Below are 21,146 nucleotides of genomic sequence, written 5' to 3' on the forward strand. Positions count from 1 at the left end.
TGGGTAATGGCATAAAAACTCAACAACTGTTATGGAGCTACTCACAACAGAAAGGATTTTGCACAAGATTTAGGGCATATAGCCATTCTGAAGACAATCTATAAATTGGTAAGATTACCAAGTAAAGAACTCCTATTTGGGAGGAATAGGCAGGCTGAACTGGTGAACAGGAAATATACAAAAAGCACTTTTTTCTTTCTTCCTTTAAAACAAAGTACTCTAAAAAAGTAGACCTGTGTGACAGTTACATCTACTTCTTCCCTTTTCTCAAAGACAGCAACCTGCTAGCCAAGGAAAGATGAATGACTTCCCTTCACAGTTCTTCAGTCTTATCCAAAGATAACAACTGAGTAATGCAAACCCATTTCCATTCTTATCAGAAACTGAGTAAACTGAGTAGATTACTTTCACATGCTATAATGGTATCAACTTAATTTTTTCCTATATAAATATATCAATGATATATCCAAGGTAACTTGGGAAACAAGTGTTTGTGTATCATATAGAAAATTTTTAAAGGTTTTAGAGTGTAGATACATAAGGCAATTGTTTGTTTTCAGGTAGGACCTACCATAGCATCATATATAATACATTATTAGCGATAAATAGTCTACAAGATGATAATGGCTATAAATTATTACATAAATGTGTTATTTATACAAAATGCAATGCAGGAATACTTTTTTGGATGGTTGAGGATGGGGTTTAGACTATGGGGTTTTTTCCCATAAAATGGGGATTGACCACATTTTTGCAATAGAAAATATTAAAATGTCAATAAAGTAAAACAAACATTGAAAAATATTTTGTATTACCTTATGAACTAGTTTCTATTTTTCAATAAAATGCGTACTTCTGAGAAAAAAAGTGTTGAGATCCAAAAACCAAATCCCTTTCCTAGTTATGGAAGAAAAATACTGAATTTACTTTGAAGTGATTTGATTCTTGAAGATTAATACAGGGGGGAAATAGTTAAATTTTTTTCAAAGAATTGAAATAAAGCATTATAAACTTACTGAATACTCTAAACATAAAATATAAAGTCTAATCTTTAAATTACTTTACTTTTTCCTCAAATTGTTTTATAAACATTAAAGAACTCCTACACACCACCCACTATGACTATTTACCCTATCTAATTTGAAAATATTTTAAATTTAGTGAAGACTATTACCTCATAAATTACTTTTATCCAGTGGATAGAGTTAATGGAAAGACAACTGAAAAAACTGTCATCATGATACAAATGTATAGGGTTTATATTCTTCTAAAATCCTGGTAACCAGTACACAAAAGAAATCGAATCTATTTTAAAGATAAATAGTTGAGGTTTTCTCATATTCTTAAATAAAATCACATCGACATCTTTTTACTTCAACTGAAATATTTCTGGTTTTACAATCAATAGTAGAGTGTCATTATAGTAAACACTTCAGGATGCTCTGAAATAAACAAATGAAAGTATAGGCAGAGGGGAACTCAGATATTCGGCATAAAATCAACAAGCAAATCTTTGTTTAAGTCATTGCTTTCTCAGTGTACTCTTACTAAAAACAAGGAAAAGGACAGCCACAATCAAAATAAAACAGCCATTGCATGGGTAAGCCCTGACCCTGGCCCTTTCCCATTAAAGGTAGAGGAAGTGGAACTGACACCGAAAGAGAACAACACTGTTACGAAAACAAGAATTAGAAGAAATGAGCCTGCATAGTAAGATAGGAATAGACTGAGGAAGCACATGACAGTCATTCAAAAACAATTTATAAAAAGTAAGGACAAGACCTAAGTAGAACGACCACAGAATTCTAATAACTTCTTCTTAGAATTGAAGGTTGACCAGTAAGGTCTCTATGATCTGTAGGAAAGTGGGGTAATGAGTTCCTATTTGTTTTAAATAATGATGAAAGCAAACAAATTGAGGAAAGACTAAGAAGGGAAAAGTACAAAAAATTAGCAGAGGACAACTCAATTTCCTTGATAAATTGATTCTAACAATCAGTAAAATAACAACTATGGACACCTGTTCAAGAGACATTTTCATATTCTTTGATGGGTCACTTTTTACATGGTGTCTACAGAACCAAACAATTAAGACCAACCAACCAAACACACAAACAAATCCATCCAAGACAGGTAAAATGTGAGAAGGAATCAAGTTGCACAGAGGTTAATGCTGCTTGAAACATAAAGACTGTAGCTGATGCATGGAGTTGTACATATTGGGGCTTCTGAATAAAAGGCTGCAAGGACAGGCATGACATTTCATTGTGCCAAAGGCAATGCTCTCCCAAACCTTGTGAGAGCAACCCTGAAAAGTGGTAGGACAGGAGACAGAACCATCTCCTCCAATGTTGGCGCACTTGTTCAAACCACTGTCATCCCTGCTCTGGACTACTGCATTTGCCTCCCATCCACCTCCCTACTGCTCTTCTTGCCATCCTACCCCTCAAACACAACTCGTTCTCCACATAGAAGCCAGAATGTTTTAAAACATTAATTGTCATTTTGCAGTTCTACCAAATGGTCCAGTGACTTACCAACATACTTGGAATAACACACTAATTCCAGAGCAGGGCAATAGAACTCTACGTGATCTAGTCGGCATCCACCTCTGTGAGCCATTTCTAACCAGGCTCCCCTTGGCTCCCTGTTCTTGAAAGAGGAGGATGCTGGGACCATCTGTCCATGGCGCTCAGCTCTAGGCTGAGGTCTTTGTGCTGCCGACGCTGCTCATCATTCAGCTCTCATTTCTCCACCTTCTTTGCCATACTATCCATCGGAGCTTCTCTCTCTAGCTGTGGTGCCTTGCACGCCCTCTTTATTTCTGTAGGGTTCTTCTGAGTGTATAGGTGTGCTTGCTCACTCCACCTTACTTGGAGAGATGCCCTACCCCTAACCTTCTTCTCCTTTCCCCATGCCTCAGAAACTATTTTTTAAACAATGGCCAAGTTCAAGCTTTTTGTACTCCCATAAGCACAGCTTTCTCCTCCTATAACCACTTAAGTCAACAATCAACATCACACGATTTAGTCATAAACATTCCTTGATCTTTGCCTAGAGAGCTTATTTTTCACCTATTAAATTTCTAAACTTGCCACAAAGAACAGATCACAGACTACTTACGGGGATACACTGTCACTTCGCATAGTGATTAGCATAGCACTAAGCAAATATTCTATAAATACTTTTCGTAGAGTAAGAGTACTCCAGCTTCCTCCTCCCCTTTGATTCCCTTAAACCCAACTGAATACTAGAGAACAGATCTTTATAGCTTGAGCACAGTGAAAGTCTTGGCCAGTGGAAGAGACTTCTCAATGTAAACATCTCTGTAACTCACTGATTATCTACTAGAACATGTGCTTTAATTTGTTTTTCCAGAGGTGGTAATGACATAAATAGTAATTCTTCCACCTTGTTTCCACCAGTCTTATGTTCAGAAGCAGTCAATTCATGACACGACTGTGCAAAGCTAAGGTAGTTTATGGCACAGATCAGCACAGCATTAGGCAGCCTGTGAGTAGGTTGTCTGCTTGGTCTTGGCCTCATTAGCACCCTGAGCAAACCAACAGGGCTCTGTCCAATCCATTTAGATTATAACAAGCCAAAAGGGTATTTGAACAACATAATCTAAAAGTTCCAAATGAATTTTTTATTATCTTCATTCTGTTTATTTTTTTTTAGTTAATGATATAAAACATCTTACTATCAACAATATAAAATATTAATAATTGTGAAAGGAATATGTTAGGACTAGATTTCCTTCTTTTAAAAATCTTCATTCAGCATTTGGTGATACTGTTGCTCTAAGGTCTGTGTTCAATTTGTTTTGATACCTTGTCTTAAAGACTGTCAGAACTGAGAAAACATCTCCACACCAGTATAGAGATGCAAAAAAGTGCAGCTGCCCATACTTAATAAAGCATTATACTAAGTTTTGTGTCTCATCTACCAATTACACAAAAAATGGTGTTGAAATTCAGCTAATAGATTTATAGTTTCTGTAATAACAATTAACTGTTCTTACAACTAATCAGAAAATGATAGATTTCTAAACAAATGGGTTAAAATCTCTGAAACAATTCATTTGAATGATTTTTAACCAGTATAAAAAATTGTTTCCAAGTTTTTAAAGTTTGTAGATATACTTTTTAAAGAAAGAAAAACATATCTGAACAAATAATATTTTTCAAAAATCCTGAAATCTGAAAAAAACGTGGATAAACTATTATTCTTTCGTTTTCTTTCCCAGCATTCCTTCTAAGCTCTCTCTTCATCTTTTTTTTTTTAACATTTTATTTACTTATTTGAGAAAGAGACAGAGGTAGCGAGAGAGAGAGAGCAGGAATAGGGAGGAGGAGGAGGAGCCGTCACCCCACTAAGCAGGGAGCCCAATGCAGATCAATCCCAGCACCCTGGGATCATGACCTGAGCTGAAGGCAGACACTTAACTGCCTGAGCCACCCAGGTGCCCCAAAGCTCTCCCTTCATCTTAAGGGTAAAGCCTCAATGACTCATCAGGTGGCATTAAAAACTAACAACTAAAAAGGTAAATCCAAGGGATATCTATTTTGGTTGATTCAAACTATACCTGAAACACATGAATTTACCTGTAAATGACTATACTTAGATTTTTACAAATCAAGATCAGCAAATAATCCTCTAATGATACATCAAGAAACAACCTTGAGACCTTCACACACACACATGCAATTTTACCATAAAGGACCCACACACTGGACATAGAGTATTTTTATTTTTAGAAGCCTATTCTTTTCAAAGTGCATCTTTAACAACCACAAGGAGGAAAAATGATAACATAAGAAAATAAACACTGAAGTTAAGGGTAAAACTAGTTAAAAGCAGGATTAAATGAGAACTCTTGGGATTGCACCTGTCATTTCCCACCATGGGCATCTCTGGCTGGAAAATTTTAAAAAACAAAACAAAACCTACCCTGTAAAAAACTATATGAAGAAATTCACTTTCCTTGCCAAGGTCAGATGTTTACATAAAAGAGGTGTACTAAGATCAGGCCATATCAAAATCACTTCTGATTTAATCCTATAGTTCAACTTAGACATGAACTAATTAACCAAACAGGGAACATCCGAAGAAAAAAATGCTATTGTCAAAGGAAACAAAATGCTGGTGAAATATTATGAGCAAGTGTTTTATTTTACCTGCTGTTTTAAATTGTTAAGCAATCAGAGGAAAAGGCTGCAGTGATTTAACTTGCCACATACAACTCAGAGCTAATGAGCTTCAGGAACACTGAGTATGGTCCATAATCATGTGAGGAAATAAGGCAAGAATCAACACCACAAAAAGGGAAGTAATTTGCTAGGTAGCCTATAATTAGCCTCTGAATCTTACAGTAGAGAATATTATTGAGGCAAATAGCTTAGGAAGATTTAAAAAGGGATTAGTCATTCACATGAATGAATAAACCCAGAATTTAGTTACCTGAGCTGGGGGAGGGGAGGAGGGAGGTCCATCACAAAAGCTATCTAACCCCTCTGTTTCAGGGTATGCAGATCCTTAATCCAGAAGAGATTTCTGAGAAAATATATATGCTACTAGAAATTTAGAAATCATTAACCAAATAATAAAACTACCTAATCAAACAATAAATATCACAAACAATAAATATCCAACAGCGGGACAATTTAACAAAGATTAATTAGGGGGCCATCCAGGTGGCTCAGCTGGTTAAGCGTCTGCCTTCAGCTCAGGTCATGATACTGGGGTCCTGAAATAGAGCCCCACCGTCAGCTCAGCGGGGAGGCTGCTTCTCCCTCTTCCTCTGCCTCTCCCCCTCCTTGTGCTCTCTCTCTGTGTCAAATACATAAATAAATTCTTAAAAAAAAAAAAGATGAACTAGGGTGGTCAATTCTAAAGTGTCATTAGAAATAATATTTATTTGTATAGGAAGAGCCTGATTACAAAAAAATATGTTACATCAATTGTTTTTACACTTAACCTTTTCAAATACTAATTTAACCAGTGCTGAAGCTAAAATTTTTATATAACGGAGGGGAAGTTATATTATACAGAATAATTTTAACTGGGGTATTAATAATCAGAATAACTAGAAGCTGATCCTACCATGAGATAGTTCCGTTACAATGGAATTATCTAAAATATTTAATTTTATTATTTTTTTAAAAAATATTTTATTTATTTAGTTGACAGACAGAGATCACAAGTAGGCAGAGAGGCAGGCGGTGGAAGGGGGGGGGGGAGCAGGCTCCCCTCTGAGCAGACAGCTTGATCTGAGGACCCTGGGATCATGACCTGAGCCAAAGGCAGAGGCTTTAACCCACTGAGCCATGCAGGCACCCCTAAAATATTTAATTTTAAAGGAGACTGGCTTCTACACAAGTTTTGCTTAAAACTACATAAAGCTTTATTATTCAATTATTCAAGAATAAAGCATGAAGACACAACACCAAGACATATTAATCAAATTAATGACATGAGTTGGAAATATTTAATGAAATGAATGATAAGACATTATATTTTTAAAAAAATAAAATTCAGGTTTAAAAGATTTACTACCTAAATTAACAACATGTTTGATTTTTGTCTGAAGCAGTGTGATGGTTTAAAAATGTGGCCCCAAATTCTTTGACACTTGCACAAAAAAAGCTTGGGTCTAAATTCTTTCCCCTTAAATCAAGGCAGGCCTGTGACTGCTTTGCCAAATGACACTGAGTGACGTCCAGAGTTAGCACAGGAAAGATCATGCAGCTTACACCTGGCTGTCTTGAGACGCTGGCTCCAGGGGATGCCAGCCTCCGTGTCAGCAGCCTGCTGCCCGAGTTGAGTACGCTAGCAAGGTGGTGTGTAGCCGCTCTTGTTGACAGCCCCAGCTGAGCTCTCTGACTACGGCCAGGTTCAGAGCCAGCCACGTGAGTGAGCTGACATCTGACCACATGAGAAACCCCAAGTGTGAACTGACCAGCTGAGCCCTTCCCAAATTTCTCATGATATGTCATGGTCAAAATAAAATGGTTGTCTTCAGTCCCTAGATTCTGGAGAAATCTGTTACACAGGGGACCCAGGAACCGGAATAGGTTTTATAATTCAGGAAGTGCCTCTCTGCTAGATGGGTTGCCAGGATAGACTCAGGCCACAGCATTCCATTACACTCCAAGTTTAAATACACCATGGAACAAGATACCAAGGGTATCTTGGGTATCAAGGGTTCAAGTATGTACACTATTTTTCCACCAACCTACACATACTATAATTTACTTCCAATCATTCACTCAGCTGTTTAGCAAATATTTATTGAGCACCTACTCTCTCCTGGGCTATGTGCTAAGTGCTAGTTGTAAACACAGCTTAAAGAATAGGGGCGTTGGGGGCCGAAAATTAACCAAACATCAAATCATCACTTACTACACATGCAATTACAAAAGGGTTTTTTTTTTTATAAAAATACAATGGCAGCAGAGGGAAAAGGACTCTAAAAACATTAAGGGCAAACTGATTAAGTCTGAAGACTTAAGGAAGGCTGAGCTCTGAAGGACAAGGAGAAACTAACTCACCCACCGAGGGAAAGGGAGAAGAGAGCCGGAAGGGAGAAGGCACTAGGGAGCAGAGCGGAGCCCAAACCTCCGCAGCAGTGTTATGAACTGGGATCTTTACAGAGAAGATGTAAAGATCCAGTGGGAAGGAAGGGCTTCCGGGTTTTATCCAAGAGAATGAAACATCGAGACTCTCATTTTAAAATATCATTTTAGCTATCCATTGCAATATTTCATATATTGACAACACCAGCCTCCAGTGTATTAATTATTTATGGAGTAAATAAGTAAGTCCGCACCACAGATCTTCATTTCATGCCTCCATCATGCCAAGAGCTAAGAAACTAATCAGCAAAAAGACTGTCTCTTCATACACCAAGCTTTACAGCCTAATGGAACACAGAGCAGGAAATGGGCAATTTAAATACAGTGAAATAAGAATCTTACCATAGTACAGAAGGTTGTGAAATACTGAAAGAGTGTTTAATCCAGATATAAAAAGTCTGGAAGAATTCCCAAAGGAAGAGATGTCTAAGCTGAGACTAGAAGAATCAGTAAGTGTGAATGAATTGGGGGAATAAGGAGAAAAAGCAGATCCCCCTAAGACAGAATCTCATGTCAGTAAAGGTAAAGTTCATGATTAAGAGAATCACAGAGAGTTTAAGGAACAAAAAGAAGTTTTACATGGGTGTAGGCTTAGGGGGCAGGGGTAAGCAAGAGTTTGCTCACTCAGGCACCTGGAAACTCTGTCTAGATTCTATTCCAAAAGCAAGAGGCAGACAGTGAAAGACTAACAAGAGGAATGTCAAGACCAATAGAGCATCTAATCAACTCTTTGCCTATACAGTGGGGAATGGGTCGGAAACAGTCAAGATTGAAGCACTGGAACCAAGCGAGAAGCTGCTTCTGGAATCCAGATCAGAAGAGGTGGAGGCCTCATCAGGAAAATGTCAGGAGAAATGGGAAAAAGTAGGAAAAAGGATAAAATTATTGTTAGAATGTAAAATTGTGAGGACTTGATGATTAATTAAGTGTGAGAGGTACCAGAGAGGAAGAACTCAAGGATGACTGCCAAGTTTCTGACCCAGGTACAACTGATGGCAAAGAGGAATCCCAAAGGAAGAGCAGGGCTTCAGGGGTGCAGGAAGGAAGATGAGAAAAGGGAGATGTAGTTTTGAGAAGTTTAAGGTGGCTGTGGGTGGGACATGCAAGTGGAACCATGCAGGAGAGAAGTGGCGATATGATGCTAATGCTGAGACAGTGATCCGGGCTAGCGAGAAAGATTTGAAAGTCAAGAGCACAGAGGTGTTACTGAAGAGTGGATGAGAAAGGGTAGGATAGGACAAGGCAGACACCAGTGTTAGAAGATAGTAATACAAGAGAAAGCGCAAATGGAAACAAAAGGAATGACCAGGGTGTTAGGAAGAAAACAGGTGACTATGTTGCCATTAAAACTTGACAGTACGGGGCACCTGGGTGGCTCAGTGGGTTAAGACTCTGCCTTCGGCTCAGGTCATGATCTCTGGGTCCTGGGATGGAGTCCCACATGGGGTTCCCTGCTGAGGAGGGAGCCTGCTTCCCTCTCTCCCTCTGATGCTTCTCCTGCTTGTGCTCTCTCTCCCTCTCTGTCAAATCAATAAATTCTTAAAACAAACAAACAAAAAACTTGACATTAAGTCAAATTATAGCTTTTCTTAACTCAATTTCTCTTGATTTTCTTACACGAATATGAGGCTGGATTTGGTAGCAATCCACCTCTGGACCTGGGCAAGAGTCCTCTACTTCCTCAAAACATGTAATTAAGTTTCTTCTCCTTTTTGGACTAGAAGTCTTGTGATTTTACACAATACAGATATAAATATAAAGGAAAAATAAAATAAATTTATTTTATTTAATAAATGTAAACAATGTAAAAAAGTCGTGGGTGTCAGAGCCAAATGGACCTGAATTTAAATCCCACTTCCACCACTTCTCAGATATGTGATTTAAGTTATTCAATCTCTCCAACCTTGAGTTTGACTGTATAGCATTCCACTATCTGCACCATAGAAATGGAGCTATTCCTATTTTCTCAAACCCACTCTAATCAGAAAGCCAACCCCACTAGCACCAACGAAAACAGTACTGTTCATGGTGGCAAATAACCTCCTTGTTGGGGAAATCGATGGTCAATTTCAACCCTCATCCTGCTGAAATTACCAGAAGCATTAGACAAAGATGATTACTCCTTCCTTTTTAAAACACCATATTGGTTTGCTTCTGGGTAACCATTCTACCTTGGTTCTCTTCTTGCCTAACTGGCCCACTTCCTTTTAGACTCCTTCCTGGTTCCTTCACATGTCTGAGGTTCCATATTAGTCTTGTACCCAGACTCAGCCCTCCTTCTCTAGCTACTATCATTCCCCAGGTGAACTCATCTAGTCTCATGGCTTTAAATACCATCTACATGCCCCAAGTGTTCAACTGTGTATCTTTTGTTCAGATCTCTCTTCTGAATACCAGACGCCAAATACCTACTCAACACCCCACATGAATGTCTCAACAGCTATTCAAACTTCGCACGAACTCCTGATTCTCCCTAAATCTAGTCCTCCTACCGTATTCCTCATCATATTAAATGGCAACCCCATTCTTCTAATTGCTTTCCCTCAAAACCTGAGTCATCTTTGGCTCCTTTTCTCTTATCCCACACTCAATCATCAGCAAATTCTGTCAGCTCTATTTTCACAGTATATTCAAAATTCAACCAGCTCAAGTCATATTCACCTCTATCACCCTACTCTGAATGTTGTATTACTGCCATAGTATTCTGCCTTTTTAACTTCCATTCTTGACTCCTATAGTATATTCCCTACAAGAGTCATAGTAAATCTCTTTTAAAGGTTGAATTATATCTCGTTAGCTCAAAAATCTTACAGTGCCTTATCTCACTCAAAGGAAACGCAAATTCTCTATGGTCCTAAAGCCTTCTCTGACCAGCTTCTGCTGTTTTCTTCTTATCACCCCCCATCTCATTCCCTATGCTTCAGCCACATGGATCTCTTTCCCATTCTTGGACCACCCCCAAGTATGTGCTGGTCTCTGGAACTTTATACTGGTTCCTCAAATATCCTCATGATTTGTTCCCTTTCTGCCATCATAAAGATCTCTACTCAAAGGTCACCTTGTAAAACTCTCCCTGACAACTACCCCCCCATTGTAAATATATGAAGAACAACATTCTCCCCACTATTTATTTTCACCCTCCTATTGTCTCTTTCTCCATAGCCCTTAACTCTTAATATACTAAGTCATTTATTTCTTTTATTCTCTATCTCCCCCTAGTATATAAAGCCCATGAAGCCAGGGACTTTCTGTTTTAGTTCTGTGAATCCCCAAAACCTACAACAGTGCTTGGTATATAGTATTTAATATATAAGTGAATTAAAATTAAATAATAAAATATGTATAAAGTGTTTAAAATATAGATGTCCAATAAATGGTTGTTCTTGTTATTTGTGGAAACTTAAAAACGCCAAGGGAGATTATCCCAAAATTGATGAGGCAAATAAAGTGGAAAGAGAATTATTTTCCTATAGACACTGAATTTTTATTTTAAAAACTTTATTTTAAAAATTGATTTAATGATTTAATAAATAATTTTATTAAATTCAATAATTTTATTAAATTAAAATCAATAATTATAATAAATAAATAAAATTTAATAATTTGATTTAGGAAGGTTCATTTAGTTTATCATATGAAAATCATATGACAAAGTGAATTTGAAAAAATTAAATGAACTTTAAAAATATTATAAACTTGAAGATCTGCCATAATGTCATGAATGTTCCAAAACAAACTTAGGAAAATTATGTTTTCTTTAAAGTAAAGGTAACATATTTTGGAAGGAGCAAGCTATTTAACAATATTCTATTTCCAACACTTAGAAATAAATAATGGGTGAAATATGTATATTAAGAAATATGTATATTAAGAAATAAATAATGGGTGAATTTAATACTCTGGATTAAACATAATAGGAGGAATTATAATGTGTTTACTGTATGGTAAGCTGGTATTCCCAAATTGGTTTAATAAAATCCTCCCCAAAAAGTAAGAAGAGAAAAAGGGACCCACAGTTGTCTGGCAACTTCAAAGCTTACCACCAAATAAAGCTGAGAAAAAACACTGAGCATTATTTAAAAGGCTTTAAGATGGCTCCTTAAGGAAATTTAATGCATTTATAGAGTATCTCATGGTTCTTGGCCTACTGGTACCCAGGAGATGTTTGTTATATGCATAAAGGGTACACTAATACATGAATACATTAATTATAAGAAATTACCACTCAGGTGTCTGTCGGCAGTGCCCACGACAGACTTATAATAAGAAGCTGGGAGCTTAAGTCCTAATGCTCTTCTTTTTCTCTCTCTCACATCAAGAGTAAAGAAGAGCCTTCCTATAAATGCTGAGCTCTTCTCTAGAAAGGAAAAGAAAATAGCCCCACTCTAAAGGTTTCAGCTGATGCCTTGGGTAAGTAGTACTATGTGTCATGTCATTTGAGATCTCGGGCCGTGGAGTACAATGGCGCAATCCTCACAGCCCCGTCTGCAAACAGCTGGAAGAAGCGGGAAGGGAAAAAGCCAGGCGGCCCACGGACCAGGTCCCACTGGCGTGCAGCACAGCCCTTAATAGGAGATTCCTCTGCAGAAAGCAGATGTCAGTTAAAGTCAGATTTTGAGAGGTAAGAGAAAAAAAGAGACTATTAAAGAGAAATGAAGATGTTATGAGAGACATTATTAAAGAGACAGAAGAGTGAAATGAGGGCTTGAGTCAGAGACTTGTGAAAGCGAATGTTACCGCACCCTTCAAATCTACCTGTGAGCACACACAAGCAAATTCTGCGCACAAAAGCCTAGGCTGACACAGGCCCTAACCCTCACTTTTCAAATGTGTAACATTTAACAGATTTCAGTCTCATTATTCTTCCCATGTTCAGGACTATCAAAATCGCACTTGGTGTGACAGGATCTGTAAATTCACCTTTGTGAAGGTTGCTGTGTTCTAACGCCATCTTGAGCACGTTACTTTCTAAAAATATACAGGCTGATTTAAGATTTAAAGGGAAAAAAGTAGGTTACACTTGTACCCGTAAAGGTCTGCATGACTCAGAGTTTAATAATAGGATACATAAGATGTCACCCTTAGGTCACTGATTCTAGGGTGACTATAGTAGACTGCCATTTTAAGACATCACCATCTAGCAGCTGTTTTGTTCACAATCTGTAGAAGAAATGTGTTGCTTGTCTCTATTAATACTCATCTGACAGGTGTATACATTCCAACTCAAATACATCTGCCAATTGGGAGCCCTTTGAAGCTGAGTGATGAAAGCCACGACAGCTGGTACCTTGAGACAGTCCTTAGGATGCCCAATTCTCTCCTTTATCTAAAGAGCTAAATATTAATACTTCATATTATAGCAGATTTTCCTGTCTATAACCCAAATCACAAGGCAAAGATATCAATGGAGGATTTTTGAAAAAGCACAATATCATTCTCTGAGACAAAGAAGGCAACAATCTTTCCTCTTAAGAAGATGATGCAGAGGCCAAACCAGCTGAGAAGTCAACATTTACAAGAGCTCAGTGACCTGCAGGAGACTGCAGACGTCCCTGGGACTCTGTGCTCTCACCAGAGGTCACAGGGAAATATTTCTAAAAGGTATATATTGACAATATATACAGGCAATATAAACTAATGTAGCTTCCACTAGGTCATGGTGCTCTCGAGCTTCTGAGTCAACACCTATGTCGTGCCAAAGATGATAATTTAGCCATTTAGCCCTTCACCATGGCAAGTGAAAAGTGGATGGTGTATTACTGCACGGTAAAGTCATTCCACTAAGGGGGTTTCCTGCAGCCTATCATGGTGGTGGTGGGAGAAGAATTATGTTTTGAAAAATAAGGCTATTATTTCTAAATCACAGTATGTAAGTATTTAAGTCACGGCTTAATCTACTTTTTCAGTACTGAAATAGTGACCACATATACTCATCGGCCCTTGTTACATATTGAGCCCATGGTGGCTCAAGGAAATAAGACATCATCTGAAAATCCGTGTTCTTACCTTCCAAGCTTGTACCTTCCTGCAAAGAACCCAGCATCTCCTTTTAGAAGAACGTTAATTTAACCAGGCCATATCCCAACTCACATTTAGTATGAATTTTTAATGTTTATATAAAATGCCCAATAGAGGCTCTCCTTCATTTTCTTTAATGATGTTAAACAATGTGATATTTGACACAAATTCAAAAAATGGTGGAAAATGTCACTAATAACTTTTTCTTTCAAATACGTCATTTTATCTTAAAAGGTCTTAAGAGCAGTGCAAGTTCAGGCTTCATAGATTTTAGTCTGTCAAACCCAAGAAAGCTTATAAAATGAGAAAGAAAGCACTCACTGTGCCCTTTTGAACTGACTCAGGAAGGCAACAAAACAACTCTGTAGTTTGATTTTGTTTTGATTTAGAGCTGGTATGTCATTGGAGATCATGGTCTGAGACTCTATTTCACTGATGAGGAAATTAAGGCAGAAGAGAGGTTAAGTGACATGGAAACACACACCTTTTGAATTAACGTAGACCAGGGTGCCTGGGTGGCTCAGTGGGTTAAGCCGCTGCCTTCGGCTCAGGTCATGATCTCAGGGTCCTGGGATCGAGTCCCGCATCGGGCTCTCTGCTCAGCAGGGAGCCTGCTTCCTTCTCTCTCTGTCTGCCTCTCTGCCTACTTGTGATCTCTCTCTGTCAAATAAATAATAAATAAAATCTTAAAAAAAAAAAAAAAAGAATTAACGTAGACCAGAAATATTACAACCACAGGCCTACATTATTTAACTAACTGGGAAAAAAAAAAAAGCCATTTTCATTTAAACTAAAAGTTTGTCTAAAAAAAATCTTTAATTCTAAGTTTAATAGCAAACTTAGCTGACCTATTCTTTCTTTCCGCTGTAAGACTTTGTCTTTTGTCTTAAACCTAAGAAGCTCAGAGTAGAATTTAGTGCCCAAGCAGAATACCACTTTCTGGCCATGGTTACCTTACTTGTCCCTCAGGTCTTCCTAAATTCAATAACTATTAATTGAGCATCTATGCTCTATGTTCTATGTTCTATGTCCAACAGCATTCTAGGTGCTAAAGATACAGCAGTGAACAAATCCTGTGAAAATTCCTCTCCGGGGAGATAAATTTTTTTAATGTATAACCAAGTATAACCAAGTGGGTTAACGCTATGAAGAAAATAAAAAGTAGAACAGGAGATCAGAGTGTGGAGTAAGGCTACACTTTAAAAGGAGTGGCCAGTGAAGGCCATTTGGATGACATTTGCATAGAGATCTGAAAGAGAGAAGGGGGAGGAGTGAGCAAGCAAAGGGAAAGGTCTCTAGGGGGATATTCCAGGCACCAGGAACAACAAATACAAGAGCCCTGAGGTAGAAGTATGCCTGGCCTGCCTGACTCATAATTTTCTTATTTATTATTTTAAATAAAGTATGTTTTTTCTTCACTGAAAGTTCTGTCCAATACTGTGGTATATTCATGCCGTCATAATTACTACAGACAAGCTTCAGATCCAGTTCTGAGGAAGTTTTTAGTGGTTCTGTATGATACGACACTGCATGCACCCTGCCACCCTTCCACTCCCCATTCCTTCTCTTCTCCTAGAGATCCAAATAATTGACTTCCTAAAACTAACTTAATCTGCTTTGGGGAAAGGGCTTACCTTAATTCAGGAAATCAAACTGCAATGCAGAATACCCCAACCCATAGGACTACCTCCCTTGAACTTCTAAACCCACTGAATTTGTATCTAGCCTTTAAGGATTGTGACTTGTTTACATCACATCTCATTATACACTACCTTGTATCGTTCCTGTGTACACATCTGTTCTCCCAGTCACTTCCTGGGAGCAGGGCCCATATTTTGGGAATGTATGAATCCCACCACAGGGATCTGCACATGGATGGCACCAACATCTGTTTGCCGGTGATGTCATAGAAACTACCACAATGAGAGCAGACATTCCTCCAGTTTTAAGTATCTGTTTGTGGATAAACCATAAAAGAGACATCAGTCTCTTACAGGCGTTTGGATAATCTCAACCATCTTGGCCAAGTTAGTGTTTGTGTAACATTCCATTCTGTCCAAGTTGCCCTTTGCATTTCTGGTTGGGCAGAGCACACACTTTCAGTCTAGACACCAGCACAGATTACCCACCAAACACAGAAGAACTGCACCGTGTGGCATCCTGTTCCGTTCACTTGAGCCAATGTTATTAAACACTCTTAACGGGAAAGGGACTCGACAGAAAACTATCAAACCCCAACCACACTGTCTGGCAAAACAAACACATACATAAGGAGCAACTTCTGTGAATCCAAGACACACAGGAGTATTTTTAAAGTATAGAAGCAGTGGCCTGAAGGGTGAGGTAAGACTTCACGGAAAAAAGCTGGCATCTGAACAGCCAGGGTTTTGAAAGACGACTAGGCCTACGACAGTCAAACAGGGGATCAAAGGGCATTCCAGATTGTGCACAACACTCACAGAAACAAAACAAACTGCACACTGCTGGAAGAACTCATTCACCATCAGTGAAGGAAAGCTGCTCTGTTGCACTCTTAAGCTTTCCAAGAAAAAAAAACAAGCTTTCCAATAGGGAGCCGAAGAAGAAAGTTCCACCAGGGCTTTTTTTGCTAAACCTCTTAGCCTTGCTTTGCTTTGTTTTGCTCTGTTTTGTCCCCTCTTAAAGAAATAAAGTACTGTGCTGGCATAAAACTTCGGTGAGGAAAAGCACTTCAGCTTTACAGCAGAATAAGTAAACTGCTAAGTGGGCAAGGGCCAAGGAGTGAATAAATGAATGAATGAATAAGTGAATGAACGAAAACATAAATAAAACTTTTCTGGAATATATAAATAGAGCAAAACTAAAAATTCAGTCCTCAGGGACCTGAAATATTAATTCCAACCTTTCTCTTCACCCACTCGATAGGTATTTACGGTATTTGGTGCCCACCATTTGTTAGTTTCTGGAAGACCAGGCCCACGAGGCACTCTCATTGCCCTCTTGCTTGAGCTCTTGCTTGCAGTTTAGTCAAAGAAAGCAGCAGAGGACAATACATTGTAGCCGGTTCCCTCCACTGAAGCCCGAAGCTCATGCAGAGTTAGATTCCAGTTAAGTGAAACAGTGAGGTCAACACAAATAATATTACAACGACAAACAACTACGAGAATGTGAGACGCTGTCTGACAGTGGTCCTTGATAAGGCTGTCCCATCACCTCTTCCTGTGAGCTGGGAGCAGGCATTTGAAACGCTGAACCAGGGGGGCAGAAGAAGGGACAGAAGGGGGAAAGTTACCTGGGAGCTCAGGTAGACTTTGAGGCACTCCTCACACACGGCCTTCTTGCAGCAGGGCAAGGGCTTGATGGGTTTGTCTTCCAGGCACACCCGGCACATCAGCACCATGAGGGGCACGTAGGGATCCCCTACCCCACCCAGGTCAGAGTAGGGTGGAGCTCCCAACAGGCTGGGCACGGAGAACGGCTCGGGCGCCAGGTAGAACTCCAGCTCGATGCTGCCGCCGTCGGGGGTCAGAGGGTCTGTGGGGAGGGACAGCCGGGGGCTGGGGAAAGAGGAGGGGGTGCTGGGAGCGTTCGTCACCGGCGGAGCCCGAGGTGAAGACGCGGGCGGCGAGAGCTGCTCCGCGGTGGGGGCCTCGGGCAGGTCATTCTCCACGCAGAACACCGAGCAAAAAACTTGTCTCTTGCCGGGGACTGGGCGCCGCTGACCCAGCACGTCCAGGACCAGTCCGTCCGCGGCCCCGACGCGGGTCCTGGGCTCCCGCTCCTCGCCTGGGGGCGCGTCCCGCAGTTCATCCCCTCCCTCGTTTCGGTCCCCAGCTTCCTCCTCTTCCAGCCGCTGTTGCAAAGTCTGGGGGTTGAGGGGCCCGGTAAGTGTCAGTCCCGCGGGCTGCCCCGGCACTCGGCTCCACCTCCCGTCCGGGCCCCACCGGCTCTTCTCGGGCTCCGGGGCGCTCGTGTCCGCGCAGCCCGAGTCGCTTCCGCAGCCACCGCCGCTCGGCTCCGCCGAGGCGGCGTGCGGCCCGGACTCCCCGGCGCTGTCCCCCCGCGGCCTCGGGGGCTCGGGGTGGCCCGTAGCGCCGCCAGCGGGGGCCCGCGCCTCTTGGGGCCCGCCGCCGCTCACCGTGCTCTGCTCCTCGCCCATCGCCGCCCGCGGCCCGCGCCGCCGCTGCCCATCCAGCCGCCGGGACCCCCACCCGGCGCCGGCGGGCAGCGGGGGCAGCGGCTCGGCTCGATTCGCGGCTCCGCTTCTGCTTCCGGGTCCCTCCTCCGGGGCTGGGACTCCCCGAGCTCCCTCCGGGGAGCCCGTGCTCCCGGGCCGCGGCAGGCGGAGAGCCCGGCCCGCTCCGCTGCTCCTCCTCCTCGTCCTCCGGCGCGGGCGGGGACCGCCTCTGGGGCGCCGAGGGCCGCTCGCTCCGGGCGCCGGCGCGCCCGCCCCTCATGCAGGTCGGGGCGGTGCCGTGGCCCCCGCGTGCCTCCGGGCGGGGCAGAGGGTCCGGGGAAGGAAGGCGGCCGTCAATTCCGCGCCATCGCGGGTCCCAGCTGCGGGCCGCGCGGGACGGGCGGCCGGAGGGCGCTGGTCGAAGGGTCCAGGGGCCTGTGGCGCCGCCGCGGCGCGCACCGGGAGGTGCAGCCGGAGCGCGAGCGAGCCACGGCGGCCCCTGGGGGAGAGGCCGGAGCAGGCGACCTCCCTCTGCTCCTGCTTCACCTAGAGCCCTCCTCGCTGCCCCTCACCCCACCCCCTTGGCGCACACCTCCCCACACGTACACACGCGCGCAGACACCCGCGCACTCACACGCACACCCGAGTGGGTGTGATCTAAGAGCCGAGATGCGCTCTCGCGCCCGGAGTTCACACTGGACCTCAACAAAACCCTTCAGGCTACGCACCAAGTAGAACTTCGTACAGAATCACCGTATACTCAGAGCAGAAACTAGAAAACACGGGCCACTTAAGATTGTGGCTTCTCTTGGATCCATCGAATTTTAAATTCTCCAGAGAGGGAGTTCAAAGAAATAACGCCAGGAATTGTTCGTTAAAAGTGTTGCATGTACTAACTCTGTTTTCTGCCTTTGGGGGTAGGAAGGATCTTTGGAACTCACAAATAAGCCAAACGTGCTTTTAACCTACTCCTTCAACTGGAGCGCTTTTGAAGTCTGATTTAGCTAATTTAAGATTTATCTTGTTCCCTCCTCTTAAGTGGTTCTCTTAGGAACTTTTTTTTTTTTTTAACCCTTTAAATAATACAAAATAGATAACAGGAGGTAGTAAGATGGCCTGGCCTAATTAATAAACTAGATCATTGGTGGGAATCATGAGGAGTTAGTCACATTAGCATAACCGTATTTATCCTCCAAACTGTTTCCAAGACAACAATTACATTTGAGCCAGAATTTAATTATGTGTTAATCTATCTTTATTTTACAGGAAGTATTAGTCACCCAGACTGGTCTGTTTTAGTTCCCTAAAGCCAATGAAAACATTTTGGGGAAGCCAACCCTTGTTTTTGCATCTTGAAAGCGAATTCAATTTACACATTCATATAATAGGAAGGAGTTGTGAAGTGTGTAGCATTATTTTATCTTGAAGTTGTTATTGGTTTGTTCTAAAATATTTTCCAAATCAGTTACAAATGCTAGAAAGGCAGCTAACTATGCAATACTTCAAGAAAGCAGCCCAACATCCAAGCACATTTCTATCCTTTGTGTCTGACACTCAGTTGCACCCTAGAGGGATGAATCCAATCAATCAGTCGAAATGCCACCTCGTTTAACAGTCTGACCCAAGAATGAAGAATTGTTATTTGGAAGAATAAATGCTATTCAAGGGCTTTTTTTTTTTTTTCTTCGCTCATTTTAGCTAATTAGTTTCCTATTAACTGCTATTTTCTCCAAATGATACCTTTACTGTTTAATGTTCTAAAGACAGGGACAAGAAGCCTACATGTATTGTGCTTTTGGTGTTTGCCATCTTATAACTATTCCTCTATTATTTCAAAAGAGATATAAAAGTAATCTGTGCTTTCCAGGTGACAGCAGGCTAAAAGTAAGACTACAGTAACAATAATGCATACAAAAATGTATAAATCCACAACGTCTATAGGATCAAATGCCTTAAGGTCCTCACATAGTTTTGGGACCCCCATCCTGATGCATGTTTGTCATAGGTGTTCAAAGCACTTGTTCTTGCAGTGCCCACCACCTTGGTCCTTATCCCCCCAAGCTTCCATTCACTGATGGTAGCTTTCCTTGCCACTGAACCAACTAGAAGTCGCTGTTAGAAATCCTGAAGACTCCCCAAAACTCTCAGCCCTTCTCCTTGCCATGACTTCAGTCACCCTCCAGACAGACTCAGACTTGCCTAAATCCTGGGCTCAGCCTCGCTGGTGTTCAGTCTGGGACCCTGGCAGCATGAAAATGAGTTAAAATGCAAAGTTAAAATTTCGGTCAGACCATCATTTTCCCCTGAAATGAAATGCTTGAAGCACCTATAATGATTGTGATGACAGGATTCACTTTTTAAAAAGGATTGGTTGAAAATATACTTGCCACAGCATAAATTTCACTTATCTACCACAAGCTTCATATTCTCAAAACCCAGACCATCTGCTCCACATCAGGCTGTTTATAGCTGTTAGTACAACATAAGCACGATTTGCCACTACCAGTTTGAACACTCAGTATTTTCTAATTGTCAGTGAGCTAGGCACCTTCCTTAAAATCAAGACCAGCATTGGGAGACAATGTCAAGTTTGAGAATTAACCTAGTTAGCTGGCTTAGATAGTTATTACTTTTCTTACTCTGGCCTTTAAACATGACTTATTTTTAGTGCCCTTAAGGATTTTTATTCAGACATTAATTTGAACATTAAAAAGCCTAGGTTTATTAACTTATTAGAAAAATGTTATGAGATATAAGAAAAGGTGAATCATTTTAATTTTACACATTCAAGGTAAAACTAATTTCTTCATGTCTGTTGTGGAGAAGAAATGCATAACATTTAAATACCGTAAAGGAATTATACAGCAAATGCCAGACTTGTTTTTCTGCCAGTCTTTCAACTATCCGAACAGGCAAAAAGAAACACAAATCATTTAATTTTAAAAGCGAATTCATTTCCTGGGGCACTTGGGTGACACAGTCATTTAAGCATCCAACTCTTGATTTTGGCTCAGATGGTGATCTCAGGGTCCTGTGATTGAGCCCACCTCCCCGCTGGGCTCCACACTCAGCGTGGAGTCTGCTTAAGACTCTCCCTCTCCCTCTACGCCCAACACCATGCACAATCTCTCTTGAATAAATAAATAAATCTTAAGAAAAGATTCATTTCCTGAAGGCAAAGGAACAGAATGGAATTCTCTTCTAGGTCTGCTTCTGAAAGACACAGTGGAAATTTTGTCCTCCCATTCCTGTTCTCCCTTCTTCATCCATGGAGGAAGAGAAACTGCAACATTAAAGGAAAAGGCATCAAGAAGAAAAGAAAGGGACTCAATTTT

The 21,146-nt window shown here is 41.1% G+C and overlaps 1 protein-coding gene across 1 annotated transcript in view; it reads right to left on the reverse strand.

Moving 5' to 3' along the window:
* RNF217 (ring finger protein 217) overlaps positions 1–17,937 on the reverse strand; it is a 139,707-nt gene extending 121,770 nt beyond the window's left edge. The window contains exon 1 of the mRNA XM_082729979.1: positions 16,927–17,937. Within this exon, the coding sequence (XP_082586105.1) occupies positions 16,927–17,793 (867 nt within the window). The 5' untranslated portion in view covers positions 17,794–17,937. The remainder of the gene's footprint in view (positions 1–16,926) is intronic.
* Between the last annotated feature and the right edge of the window lie 3,209 nt (positions 17,938–21,146).

This window comes from Mustela nivalis (genome assembly GCF_964662115.1).
Source record: "Mustela nivalis genome assembly, chromosome: 5".
Lineage (NCBI taxonomy): Eukaryota > Metazoa > Chordata > Mammalia > Carnivora > Mustelidae > Mustela > Mustela nivalis.